We start from the raw sequence: 15,044 nt of genomic DNA, 5'->3' as shown, positions 1-15,044 counted from the left end.
GTCCTGGACCTGATGAACCCCTACCGTATCTACATGGCAAGCGCAGAAAGGCATACGCATTTTTCGGTCATACTTCTGCCAAAAAATAACGCAACACAAAAGTCTCGCTGTCGGTGAATCCATCACAGCTCAAGATAGGATTCACACACTCTTGGTTAAGTGTTCTTGCTATTGCCAATTACACACTAGTAGTGATATCCGCACACGCACACACACACACGCACGCACACACACACACGCACACACACACACGCACACACACACACACACACACACACACACACACACAAGTGACGGGGTATGGAACAAGTACTGAGACACTCAACGGCTACTTACATTGCGCCTTCGTAGTAGCTGTCCGTCACGTGTCACCAGCCATGCAGTGTCGGCATCGATTGCGATGCACTTCATGCGTAGCTTTCCCAGTTTGAGCCAGCTGGTACCCAGAGGTGCTGCGCTGGACATGCCAGCCCTGGCTGCGACTATACCCTGGCGAGAGAGAGCCCAGACGACATCGGATGATTGAGATGCGGCCAGCTTCGCGGCATACGCACCTTTCACATAAGTCCACGCCAGTGTGTCATTCGACCAATTGTAGATGTAGTCACCACTGTCCGATATCCAGATGTGTTTCCTTGACATGGCCAAGCAGGTCAAGTGACGCCGAGACGGACACGAGAGTTTGGAGGCACTGTCCCGGCCAAATCCTGGGTCGTAGCGGCGGGTAGGGGCGGCTAACTGGCTTTGAGAAGGCGCTGCTGCTGCTGCTCCCGTCGTCGCTTCTTCTCCAGCATCATCTGAGGCATGTGTCTGGCCCAGTAGGTGAGCTGGTAAGCTTGCATCATAGCTCTGGTGAACCAGATCTCCCCCATCTAGTTCATCTTGTGATGTGGCGGCAGCAGCGTCAGCTCCTCCAACGGACATGGCACTGGCATTGAGGTCATGATCTGCCGAAGATGCTAGATCATCGGCCGATGACACGTCGTACACGAGTGCGGCGGCAGTAGGTGTCCCAGCTCCTGTGCTAGTACGTGCACTAGGAACCTTCACAGGCGAGACTTGCAATGGAGAAGGCGTAGTAGTAGGCAACGACGATATTTCCGCAACACCCAGATCAAGAGTCGCTGGTCCAGTTGGCCGCTGGTCCAAAGTGCTGACAGCCTCCGTAGTCTCACCTACACTCTGCACACGCGCCCCTGGCGCAGGTGAAACGGGTGTAGAGGAACGCACAGGTGCAGGAATACCAGTAGAATTGTTGCTATTAGCGGTGGCGGCATGGCCCAGTGCTGCTGGGACATCATCATTACCGCCAGTCGATCCAACAGTGGACGGGAGTCCAGCGGTGACGTCAACAGGTGCACCTGCAGCAGCATCAGTCGAGAGAGCCGGCTGAGCAGACGACGGAACTGAAGTTGAACGCTGCAGGGCCTCCTGAGTGGCGACAAGCATGGCATTAGCACTCGCTACAATATCACCAGTGTGAAATGCTCCAGCAGTGCAGCAGTCACTGCCACCACCACCGTCCGCACTCACTGCACTATCACTGCGATCTCGGCCGCCAACAGCCATTGCAGCCATTGAAGGAGACACATCGCCCAATGATTGGGCAGTGCCAGCTGCAAGTCCGGAAACACACACACACACACACACACACACACACACACACACACACACACACACACACACACACACACACACACACACACACATACACACATACACACATACACACACACACACACACACAAACACATACACACACACGTACACGCACATGCCTTTTGACGCCCATCGCCGGAGGCGATGATAGCAATGCTACGGCAGAAGCCATAGCAACTTGTGCTGGGATTTCACCATTCAACAGCTTGCAAGGCTGAAGAATTGACCGTCACTATTCAGCCTGGTCTACACCATACAGCTATTCGAAGTGACTTTTTCTGGCCAGTGAATCCCTATTTTTGGTCTTTTCATTTGTTTTCCCCGCACACACATCACATCACATACTCCGGCATGCACTGGCTGTTGGTAACCACTCAGGAGAATGAAAGAAAAGTCAGGAAGAGTCTGAGAAAGAGAAGAAAGACGTGTGTGACCATAATCGTCGGGAATCGAACCCGCAACCTATCGATTGGAAATCGCTGCACATACATACCACTGAACTATATGGGACACATGTACACACACACACACACACACATACACGTGCACATACACACACACATACACACACACCATGTTGGCTTTTTATAGCATTTGCGTTCCTCAGCAAAGAATCCGTTGTCAACTGTGATTTGTGATGCATGACCATGCATTTGGGTGGGTCAAAACTTATGGCCGTGTGAAAATCAACACATGGCTTCTCACTTTGAGAGTTTGCGATATCAAACTTGACAATTTTGACGACGGAGGTAGTATTTTCAACCAGGATAGTGAACCAAGGTCAAATTAGCAAGGATGTGAGGGAAATGGTCGTGAAGCTGAGTGGTGACGGTCTCTTTTCGCGTGGTATCGCTGCTCTGTTGGATTTAAGCGATCCTACGATACGTAGAATTGTCAGGAAACAAAAATCGACTACATTTCACCACGATCAGGCTGACCAAGAGAGACCAGTGCAAGACAAGATCGCCACCTTATCATGAAGTCAATGGCGAATCGCCTCAAATCCGTCACTGCCTGCGAGCTCAGATGGTGAGCGACAGTGAGAACGCAATTTCTGTGCGTTCTGTGAGACGCAGGTTGCAGAGAGCAGGCCTGCGTGGCTGCATGGTCATCAAATAGCCCTTCATCAGTGCTGTGAGCAAGGCAAAACGCCTTAAATTTGTATAGACGCACAAGGACTGGAGCAGTGATGACTGGTGGTAATTCCTGTGGATTGATGAGTCTAAAATCAACCTCAAGGGCTCTGGTAGTGCAGTTTACGTCAGAAGGTGGACAGGATAGGCTGTGGCCGGCACATGCACCCGCGAAACTGTGAAGCACCGCGGTGGCAATATCAATGTATGGGGAGCCATGGCCAGCAACGGCGTATCGCGCATTTGCCGGGTGGTGGATACGATGAATGCGGACCAGTACCTCGCATCCTCCAAAAACATGATGTTGCTGAGCATGATGCAGCTTGTGAGTGGTGTGGGTGGTGTCTTACAGCCGCAAGCACTCCGCAAACAGGACGGAGGTGCGACTGACGGTGAACGGCGTCACCGTCCTGACATGGCCCCTGCAGCAGCCTGACCTCAATCCCACTGAGAATCTCTGCAAAATTCCTGGGCTGAAGCAGCACGATGTCGAAATCACTCCCAGAAACCAGTATGAGCTGTGGCGAGTGTGCCAGGAGGTATGGAAGTTGATTTCTCCTCACGAGTGCAAGAAGATCGTCGATTCAATGCGGCGGCGTGTGCCAGTGATCATCAAGGCCAAGGGATGGGCTACAAAGTGGTAGATGTATGTGGAATAGGCCGGGAGTGGCTCCTAGACTTTAGCTTAGTTGCATACATTTTAGAAATCACACTACCGGTATTCCGTGTATCCTGTTGGTGGTTTATGATAGTGCGGGTGTTGGCCATAAGTTTTGACCCACCTTTTACATATACTTGACCATAGTACTGTAGAACGGGTAATTTTAGCGACTATTAATTTTAGCGTTTTCCCATTGTCAACCGGTTAGCCACGTTTTATTTTAGCGATTTGCAGCGATTTGCAGCGATTTTACTCACGGATCACCAGTGCACTACCAATGTCTCAACGGATTAGCGACTTGAAACTTTAGCGAAAATGAATCGATCGCTAAATTCGCTAGGGTTTTTCGTCGCTAAAATTACCCGTTCTACAGTAGTCCCCAGATGACTCCGTGTTTCAGCATTTTTCATTTCTATTTCACTATTCTGCCTGATTCAGAGGTTCTCGACCATAAATTTAGTAGCTTACAGCCCAAACCTTCAGAATTCGAAAAATCTGCATGGTGGGTTAAAAACTTTTGACCACCACTTGGTCGATCACACACGCATATCCCATCATAAAATCTATGACTATCTCCACCTAGGCACTTGCCCTGTACTATGTCTCACCAGTGAACAAAATTTAACAAATGATCACAAACCCGATTACTCAGCATGGCTCTGAAAATACCTCTAAAACACCAACAACACTCAAAAGATCGTTAAAAAAATTGGCCAGGAGAACTCACCATCCCGTTTGACCACCTTCTTCTTCTTCTTTTTCTTTTTCTGAACAGGAGCTGCCACCACCAAGCTGTCTTCATCATCATTGGCCAGGCTGGGAGGCTGATCACTCATCCACTGCTTGATAAACTGCAGGAGACAACCACCGCCAGGACAACACACAAACAAAATAAACAATGAGCATCACAGAACCTGCATGTACGTAGCTTACCAGAGGCGGGTTATAATGCAAATACTTCGAAGTACTAGCAATTCTTTATCTTCTATTGAGAGACTAGCCGTACGGTTAGACAAGAAGGCAGAACTGCCTGTGTATCTGGTGAAGTAAAAAAAAACAAAACAAAAAACAAAACAAGTAAGCTGCCATCAAACACACGGTTTCTAGCACAGCACAGGAAAGCAAAGTAAGGTCAGTATTGCAACATCGAGGGCATCAGGACTCAAGCGTTACAATACTGTAAAAGCAGAAATTTTCGGTGGTGTTTTATTCTCGGTAACTTCGGTGCCGACAATTTTACCGAAAATAAAACGCACCGAAAACGTGTAGTACTACCGGTAGAACACTTACCTGGAAAATGGGTTCACCGAAAATTTCCCTCCACCGAACCGCCGATTTTGGAGAATACCGAAAAATTACACCACCGAAAATTTCTGCTTTTACAATAGTATAAAATGTACGGTACTTACCTCTCGGGATTCCGGTGCTGGCATCGCCGGGGACGGTGACGGTGTCTTGCCGCTTCCAGAGTGTTCAAGTGAAGGTGGCACGTGTCCACGATTGCGCAGCTTGTCCAGCCAGCCAACCTGTGCCTGTTGCTGCTGATCTGATTGAGCTGCGGGCTCCTGGGCAGCAAGACTATCCGCGGCAGCAGCGACATTGGCAGGAGGAACATGCTGTCCAGACGCCATCGCTGCGTCGCGATCACTTCGGATAACAGCAGCGAGCCGCTCATCCATTTGCTCACTCTCCACGGGCACACCAGGCGACACGGCGGTGCTCCCCAGGCCCTTGCTCACCAAGTTCTTGAAGCGATCAGTGAAATCCGTCATGGAGTTTTGGAGCATGTGGCCCGTTGTCTCAGCATTGCGCTCAGCCGACACGTCAGCAACAGTAACAGTAGCAGCAGTAGCAGCAGCTCCGGCGGTATAGGAGGTAGGTGTACCAGGAGAGTCTTTGGGCTCTGGACCATGAGTAGTAGTGGGTGTGGACAGATCAGGTACCTTTTCCGATGTCGCGACATGCACGTCCGCCACATCTGAGATATGCTTGGAGGATGATCGGCTGCGGGACGGCGAGCTGGAGCCAGCACTTTGGCCAACTGCAAGACGCAACACCGGGCAGGCCTTGCCACACTGTTTGCGCAGCACAAAGATTGCTGTTCCGTCAACGCACACATCAACAAATTCAGACGGCGACTCGGCAGTACAAGAGGCGATAACCGTGATCGCCGGTGAGGGCTGTATCAACCAGACATGACTGCTGCACCACGTTACCAGGTACGGGCCAGTGGTCAGAACGCGGCCAAATTCGAGACCCTCCTCGAACGCCCGGGCAGCGAGCGGACTCTCGGGCATGTGGCCGGCTGGCAAGGTCACCTTATCAAAAGTGCCACATTCCACTTGATGAAACAGTGGAGTGATGCGTGTCACCTATCACAGCACACAAAATGAAAAACGAAAGCAGAAAGTACATCAGAAAGAAAGAAAGGAGAAAATGGAAGGAACTGCTGTCGTCGGAAGCGTTGAAAACGGGCCTTTCAGCACGCTTAAGAACTAAGTTAAAAAGGGCCACCGAACTAAAGTATTAACATTGTGACCCGAGGAGAGAATCCGCGTATCAAGTACCTGAGTCATGTGATATACACACATGTACAACGCAGGTTGAGATTGAGTTGGCAACACACACTACTAGTGTACATATTCTTGGTAAGAAGGTGCACAAAATGGTTAAAAAACAACGTTGGCATGCAAACTTGTTGTCAGCTCTCCCTGGCAATGGGCCCCAACTACATCCCATGGGACTATAAGTCACAATAGATGCAAAACACACGTTGCATACACTAAACACACTGTACCATCAACAGAGCACACTGAATATAATTATTCCACGATCTCTTTCCGCCCCGTATTTCTCTTTTTCCTTCTCTCTGCTTAGAAGAGATCCTACCTCTCCCTCCGCTGATGCCTCCAGGAAGTTAAGCGTCTGACAAGACAGGAAGCAGGCCGTCCTGTCGCCATCTTTAAGCATGATACCGCCGCGGCAGGCCCTGAAGTGCACCACACAGCAGAACAAATACAACAAGCTGTTGTACGAAATACACACGCTCACACCACGCACATAACTTGGCAGAGTAGCTCATACGCACATATGCCGCTTACTATCAGGCTCTGAAGGCTGCAGCTACTCAGACTAAATCAAATGCTGACGATACGTGTGGTCAGAGTGTGATTTACAACATCTTACTGTAGGACCACGTATTTTAACCCTTTACCATCCGACCAAATTTCCCCAGCAGTCCCAAATGCAATAATTCTCACCATATTCTGAGAATATCTTCGGTTCTAGTCAACCAATTTTCGCAATCTTGGGCATTCTGGAAAGCTCTCCACGAGCTGCGTACATTGAGCTCAAACAGGATACTACCGAGATCACATATCCAGCGCCAGGGAGCTTCAAATACACCCCATCGCTGGATATACGAGGAATTTCTCTTCTCGCCAGCCATTTCTCGCTCCTTCATCGAAAACATTCCAAATATGTTTGCTTGAGTTACTTTCCATGCTGCCCACGCGCTCAATGCATGCCAAAGTGACTCAGCATGTCAGGAGAGGGGAAAATCCCCGCTCAAGGTCAGTCACTCGGAAAGAAATTCGACTTTTGCCGTAGCTGAAATGTCGAGCGAAATATCTTTGTAATGCGACATCGCAGCTCTTTACCGATTGATACAATGGAAAGCTGGGCTCTTCGGCTTCTTCCTAGATACTTAGTTCTTTGAGTTCCGACAAGAATCGATTGAGTTACGAATGTTTTAGTTTATGCATGTCCATCGATCTCTAGAGATCGATTCAAGTACACACGGATGGTAAAGGGTTAACTTGCACAAGTCCAACTACCAACTGAGCGAACTAAGAACTGCAGTGCTTTGTCCGGTGCATACTATTCGCTAATTCATCTTTGCAACTTTGCAATCATACATCAACTGACTAACATTCATGTGGACAATAGCAGTTCAGCACAAGATTCTCCCCCGAAATGCAAGCGTAACGAAGCCAACATACAGCGGTTGTGGTCTGCCCTGGTTGATTTTCGCTGGCTTCTTCTTGAAGACATTCTGGTGGATGTGGCAGAGGGTGCAGGAGTCAGCTGTGACCACAAGCAGTTGCATGTTGGAGTAGGAGATCTGCACAACACTCTGCCTGGCATCATAGACCTGCCAGGAATTGTGCTCACCCTGAACAAGAGCAGACAGCAGCACACCCGCACATACCCATGGGCACACCACAACGATAGGTACACGTATGCAGCACGCATGCGTTCACGCACACGCACACACACACATGCACAAACAAACAAACAAACACACCCACGCACGCACACACACACACACATGCTTACACACACACACATGCACAAACAAACACACACACACACACACACACACACACACGCTCTCACACACACACACACACACACACACACACACACACACACACACACACACACACACACACACACAAACGCTCACGCACACTCACGTACATACCCACACACGCGCGCGCGCGCGCGCACATACACACACACACACACACACATAAACAGACACACACACACAGATGATGTACCACGTATGTCATTTTACATGGTGTGATGCATGGCAGCTTAGTGAGAGGGTAGTGGACCCACTAAGCCACTGTGAAGTATATGTACAAGGACAGTGTTCCCGACTAAACCCTTGACTGGTTGATAAGGTCATGTGACTGTCACCATTGCTTGGGTGCCATCAGCCAAACATTCAAATGCAAGCACTGTCACTTACACCTTTCATGTCCAGATGTGAGGCAAACACACGGCCAGAAGTATCGGCCGAGAACAGCATCATACCACGTGTATCCCAGTCCAGAGATGTGACCTCCTCTTTATGGATGCTGCCAAGCTGTGTGCTCTTACGCTGCCAACATAAACAGATGCACATGCACACATGTGCATACACACACACACACGTACGTACATACACATGCACACATGTACATGCATATGTACAACCATACACACACGTGCACACACATACACACACACAAATACAAACATGCACACACACACAGGAATACACACACACACACACACACACACACACACACACACACACACACACACACACACACACACACACACATGCACACATGCACACATGCACACACACACACGCACACACACACATGCACACACACACACACACACAAACATGCACACACACACAGGAATACACACACACACACACACACACACACACACACACACACACACACACACATGCCCATCGCGGAAGCGATGACAGCGAACAAGCTGTGTTAGACATAGCACTTGGGTTGGGATTACACCACTCAGCAGCTTGCAAGGCTCATGAATTGACCGCCACTAATTTTAGCCTTGTCTCCACCACACAGCTGATTGGAGTGGCCTTTCCTGGCCAGTGAATCCCTATTTTTCACACGCACACACGCGCGTGCACGTGCACACACACACATGCACGTGCACACACAGACACACACACATCCATACACAGGTTACATCAATCGCACACACCTCGCCACACCGCTGGCCAAATTAAAATCGACACAGTATGCTTGAGAAAAGCACAGGGTGAGGTTACAGTGCAGACCCTTTCGGAGCCATATTTCCGCTAAAGGAAAGAATAGATGCTAATGTGCTGGGTATAAATTTCACTGATGACGTTTCAAAATACCTACACCATATGTACACAGCTCTGGTAGCAGGGTTGTTGCTTGTGAATGCCAGGGGAATCTTTGCAGATGGAGGATGGCACTTGCACATCACGCACCGCCATGTCTTCAGCCAGGAGGAAATGTGGTGCCGGTCACAACGAAATGCAGCGAAATAATTCCGTGGGAGCATAATCGCACAAGGGATAAGGATCCAGTAGGACCGTGCAAGTCTGACCGCATGTCGGATGCAACTGTACTCATACATACTCAACACGATAACACGCGCCATGTTATCGTGAGAAAAGGAATTCTCACGAACGCCGTTTCCTGGGCACACTAGAAAACGTCCTCTTACGTGGCGCCATGTGATGATCAATTGCAGTAACGTTATTATCATAAGCCAATACTAACTGACACTAGAACGCCTGCAAACTACGTTTGACTATCCAAACACAGAAACAAAGTGAGCTGCTGGCATAGAACCAGAATGGCACAGAGTCAGGCGAGATGTCTTGTCACCAATGCTGAACTGACCAAGATCGCCACAGCCGGACAACAAAGGCTGTACACCAGACGTTCGCGGAATCAAACACCGCCACATGGGTGATGAGAGGCCGACAGGCACTGAAGCACATCGCACCTACGCGTAGTACATCATGTAGCATGCGCACACAAACAACAAACAACAACGCTGCCGACGCCCTGCAGGTGGGGAACAGCTGTGCTGGCAGCAGTGCACTATGACGCACTTCATGGAATGCAGCCGACCAGCAACATTCAAACACAAAACAAACTGAGAAGAAGACTTGCAGCAAGGCCCCCCCCCCCCCCCGATCAGCATTCAGTCCTACCTCGGCATCTTTGTTGGAGAATTGTATCACGTGCACCTTTCCACAGCTCCGGCCAATAGCCACTCTTGATTGACCGGATGGCAGAACCGGGGAGAAACATGTGGTGGAGATGCCTTCTTGGTGTTTGGATGCAAATAGCTTGAATCCATCCTGCGGGGGAAAGTACACAAATATTGATTCACATACACTGAAGTCTGAAGAAAATGTTGAAAGGTCACTGCTTGGATGATGACTACACCATAGCTTTGTGGCAAACTGACAACGCTAGCCACAAGCGAGGGCACCTGGTTCGAGTCCTGGTGGCGACAGTCAATTTTTTCTTCAGACTTTCCCTCAAACCGCTGCATACACATAGACAGTAGTTTAATTACACTGCTATGCTCCTCCTGTACCTCAAACTAGGCTGCATTTCAGCATGCACGCATGCACCCACACGGCCATGATCATGAAGTAATTGGCCCGGTATACACAAAACCGCTGCATGCAAATTTCCGCGCGAACCAAACTAATTAGAACAAGCAAGAACGGTGATTTGCGACAGGAAGTTGCACTGAATCTTAACAAAGAACGACAAAACCAATGCATCCACACACAAGGAAGCGTGCAGCAATCTGATAACACCTGAATGTATGCACCCAGCCCAGCATCTGCAAACCACCTGGCACCAACATCACAAATATGGTAACGAACCATACGTGTTGCACTTGAGAAAAAACTCTCAGAACACAAATACTGCCGTGCAGTCGGTGAAGACGTGTAGTCGACAATGGCTTCGGATGAGAAACGACAGCAACGCTTCAGCCAGTCTGAGCCCGAACCTGGTGGTGGGCGCAAGTCTGCCAGACGTTCTCAATTCCTACCTACACTGACAGGCCAGGATGAAGGCGATGGACCTGAAGCAGGCCCAGCAGCCAGCGGTACTGCTGCTAACTGGATGGTGGCTTCCACTGCTGCTGGTGGTGCCGCTGTTACTGGTGGTGGGAGGCTGCGCGCCGCCACTGACACGTCCACATTGTCAGGAGGTGATGGCAGCAGCAGCACAACAACAGGGACACATTCCCTGCGCCCAATCACTGGGCTTTTCGAAGTCACCCAGAGTATCAGTAGGAAGTTCTCTTCCAGTCAACCGCCAGAGGAGATACCAGAGGAGGTTCTGTTCCACGCCCACTGCGAGCAGGGCGTTGTCAGTCGAATAGCGGAGATGCTGAAGAAAGGCGGTGACGTGGATAAACTGTTGAAAAAGCGGCTCGGCTTTGAAGGCCTCATGCCTATTCACACAGCCTCCAGCCATGGCCACCCGGACGTGATTGATGTAAGTGCTCATGTTAGGAAAGCTTCCCCTTGTGTAAGGTTGAGTCAAGCGTGACTTTATTGCACATATTGTAACGATGAATCTCCACATGCCATAGTCATGTGACAGAATTTATTTACGAGTACATAAGTCAGAACCTGCATAGACACTTGTGCTCGGCCTTTTCACCCACTTACCTCCAAAGACACTTTCTGTAGCTCACCGTTGTCACGATAAAACACCAACACCACGTCCAGATGGGTACCAAACACGATGACGTCGCCTCGAGACGAAACACACCGGAGTTGCAGCGCCACTGGAGGCAGCACGTTCCACACAGGCAAGTGACGGGTCAACGTATCCAGGGCACTGACGTCGGGACGGAGCACCGTCGTTCCGAATTCAGCCATATCGCTGGTCACAAATGCCAATGGAATAGTTTTCTGCGCCGGTAGTCAGTTGGGTAGTGAATAGTGGTCTGACAGCATTTCAATTTTCGAGATACTAGAAGGGAGCCACAAAGTAGTACATCAGGAAGAACTCATATCCAACATAAACATTCTGATCTGGTTACCAGACGTTACTAGACGTCCGTTGAAAAAGGCTGGGAAACACTTGAGCAAGCTGTGAATGTGGATCTCTATACTGCCGAAGTGACACGCCGAATAAACTTATTGTGAAATTCAAAAGACATTTGGACTTTTCTGTTTTGCGATTGTTGAATGTTGTCATGTTGTTGTCAATCAATGCGGCGCCGCGGCGGCCGCACTGGAGGCGTCGACGTCATTGATTTTTCGCACTCATACAGTCAGTGAAATCTCGAAGAGCGATAAGACAAACTTTCGCTAAGAACTACAGTCATTATTGTTGAGGGAATGGGAAAGGGGAAAAAGTAGTTGACAACTATTTTACCATTTGAAAGTCACTCATACAGTTTAGTAGTACATCATAGATTACAAACTGGGAGTGGTGACATACTGCATTGCCATGAAAACAGTTTGGCTGGAAATGCATACCGTGGCATTCCGTGGACTGTACGTGCATCTTGCCTTGTGAATCGATTTCCGTTTTCCCATGTCACAGCAAGGTCTCGGGATCACATGCTTCACTTCCCGGCGGCATGCACTGCCGTTGTGTAAATTGCCTCTTAACGGCGAAGACGGTTTGCTTCTATAGAGATTATGCGATTACGTCATCAGTTGAGATGCTTTGGCAAAGTTGCGGCACTAGCTGCAATGCAAGCAAAACCGCCGACTCCCGCTGTCCCACAAGTGACTCTGCTGGTTCACCAACATGGCATGATCATTCGCATAGTAATTCCTATAGGGAATTGCTGCATATATGCCAATTCGTGGGCACTGTACAAGCCATAAGAATACCGTATTAGCCCCAATAATTGTACAGTGCTTTTATTTTTCAAAGGTGGTCAGACCTGTACTACTATATGAGACTGTACTAGTATTGGAGACGTGTACTTTTATTGATTTGGGAAAGATTGACTGCCTGGGTTGGGTGGCAAACAACTCGTGATAATAATACTGCAAGGCTTTTTAAATACATCCAACCATGGTAAGAATCAGTGTACAAAGACACAAAGATGATAAACGGGTAAGAAAAACGAAGTACTTGAAGTAAGGTGGACCCTGGTACCTGTACCCCAGTAATGCCCATCACATCATTCCGGCATGTACTATTATTAGAGACGTGTCCTTTTATATTTTTGATCCACACTCAACATGTACTACAAATTCAATTGGAAACGTACTACTATTGGAGATGTGTACGCATAATGGGGAAAATACGGTATGTAACGAAGTGCCTAATGTGCGGACGGAACTGTTTCAAGCGTCCTTTGTGGACTGTAACGAAGTGCTTGATCTAACGAGTCAGAAAAGGGACACTCCAGTCTCATTTTCAAGGTTGCTTTTTCAATGCCAAGACAAAGTTAAGAGAAGACCCTTATCAAGTATTTCGCCGAGCAAGGGCCTGATGACGTCACACATGCTTAGCGTGCCAGTCAAGATGCACCAGCGCACATACATTCGTCACAGAACTTCCAATCGAAGAGAAGTTTGTTCGCTATATAAGTATGCCCAAGGCAACGACCCTGAATGTCCTCTTGAGGATACATCACATTTAACAAAACGCTGCTGATCGGATATAATTTCGTGCAGAGATGCACATACTGGTTGTGGTGATAATGCGGATTATTGAATCTGGTATTATTATTATAATGATTGAAGTTTATTTTCAACGATGGAGGGAGGTGGGTAGCCACTGTTGCAGGGAGAGTGAAACTGCTGGGAGAATCAACAGGGAGCTCGGCTGCATCACATGAACACCCAGACTTCAAAGCAGCTTCGCAATCGGACAGTGCTGACTATTTGTCTTGCCCAGTGATTAGGCAATTTTATGACCAAAAACTGATTATCCATACCTGTGTTTCTGAAACGTACTTGTCCTGTAGTATAGGAGCCTTGCTTATAACTATACTTATGTCCACGTACACAAGGCAGAACAACAGAGACCAAAAATCTTTCTCGTAACTCCGAGTTTCCACGTATGTATGTACCATCAAGACTAGGTTTAGCGACCACAGGTAGAACCGGCCTGTCTGACTGCAGTGGTCTCCGAAACCAGGGTGGGTTTTTGCACCGTTAAATATACGGTGCCTGATGCCAAACAAGGGTACATGTACAGTGAAATAATTACCGTATTCTCCGGTGTGTTAGCCGCACTTTGAAACCCCTAAAAAAACTCTCAGAAATCGCCCCTGCGGCTTGGACTCCGAATGCTGGCCATGAATCAACCAGTGATACGGCGGGCAGGCCATGCACAATATGCAGCATGTATGACATTCGACCACTTATTATGTGTTTTTCATGCACAGAAATCCATCATTGCAGTTCCACAATCCTTCTATGTTGTCAGTTCAAAGCGGTACAAGTACAAACAAAGAAACTTTTGCTGGGACTTCAGTTGTGCTTCCCAACATTGGTAAATATCTTGCATGTACTAGTACCTGTCAAGTTTGGATGGCCAAAAATTCAAAATCTGACCTGCGGCCTATACTCCGAAATTTAGGTCCGAAGGGGGGAGGGGGTGCGGCTAAGAACCCGGTGCAGCTAATACCCCGGAAAATAGGGCATTATTTTTTTAATTATCGCAGTATAGTATGTCAAGTGCAAACCAGGTGGTTGCTGAAATCAGGTGGCTGCTTCTGCAGGTTTTGTCTGCATCACAGAAGCGCTGCATGCAAGCTCTGAAAGGCGAAGAGTGTGCACAGCACAGTGCAAGCCCACAGTTCACAAACAAGTGTTCTTAGCTCACAGGTGACGCGTGTTGCTTTTAAACTCTCTGCCAGGCCATGATTATTATTATTATTAAATTTTATTCATATTTCACTAGGGCAGTGAGTGTAGTGGAACGGACCTGATGAGGCATTTTAAGGAGGAAAGGACAAACTCCCCGTGTATGAGTGAGAGGGATTGTTTCCTTTCGTGCATAGATTTTGTACAGTTACGGCGGGCGTATTTCAGCAGTGTCAAATACTCACAGTATAGTAACTGTTAGCAGTACGGTGATCCGTCAAACCAAGTGCCACGCCACTTGTCACGGTCAAGGAACAATATACCAGTATACGCGGCAGTGGCAGTGCCGATTGCTGCGCTGGGTGGTGCTTTCCCCCAAGAATCCTGCCCTGGCATGATGCCTAACACGGTGTACGCACAGGAGATCTCTGCTACTATGATGTCAGACAAGTCCCGGACGGGATCACTGCAT

At 48.6% G+C, this 15,044-nt stretch overlaps 2 protein-coding genes across 2 annotated transcripts in view; one reads left to right on the top strand and one right to left on the bottom strand.

The window, feature by feature from the left end:
* The window catches only part of LOC135814715 (tectonin beta-propeller repeat-containing protein 2-like), a 16,191-nt gene extending 4,229 nt beyond the window's left edge, over positions 1 to 11,962 (bottom strand). The window contains exons 1-8 of the mRNA XM_065327882.1: positions 11,459 to 11,962; positions 9,971 to 10,120; positions 8,213 to 8,344; positions 7,455 to 7,627; positions 6,343 to 6,442; positions 4,863 to 5,825; positions 4,181 to 4,304; positions 337 to 1,616 (exon numbers count right to left, since the gene is read on the bottom strand). Coding sequence (XP_065183954.1) covers positions 337 to 1,616; positions 4,181 to 4,304; positions 4,863 to 5,825; positions 6,343 to 6,442; positions 7,455 to 7,627; positions 8,213 to 8,344; positions 9,971 to 10,120; positions 11,459 to 11,671 — 3,135 coding nt within the window. The 5' untranslated portion in view covers positions 11,672 to 11,962. The remainder of the gene's footprint in view (positions 1 to 336; positions 1,617 to 4,180; positions 4,305 to 4,862; positions 5,826 to 6,342; positions 6,443 to 7,454; positions 7,628 to 8,212; positions 8,345 to 9,970; positions 10,121 to 11,458) is intronic.
* Positions 10,754 to 15,044, top strand: part of LOC135814713 (leucine-rich repeat serine/threonine-protein kinase 1-like) — a 20,507-nt gene continuing 16,216 nt past the window's right edge. The window contains exon 1 of the mRNA XM_065327880.1: positions 10,754 to 11,282. Coding sequence (XP_065183952.1) covers positions 10,905 to 11,282 — 378 coding nt within the window. The 5' untranslated portion in view covers positions 10,754 to 10,904. The remainder of the gene's footprint in view (positions 11,283 to 15,044) is intronic.

Source organism: Sycon ciliatum, chromosome 4, assembly GCF_964019385.1.
Source record: "Sycon ciliatum chromosome 4, ocSycCili1.1, whole genome shotgun sequence".
In the NCBI taxonomy this organism is placed as follows: Eukaryota; Metazoa; Porifera; class Calcarea; order Leucosolenida; family Sycettidae; genus Sycon; species Sycon ciliatum.
The sequence above is the reverse complement of the archived record's forward strand: the minus strand, read 5'-3'. Positions and strand labels throughout refer to the sequence as shown.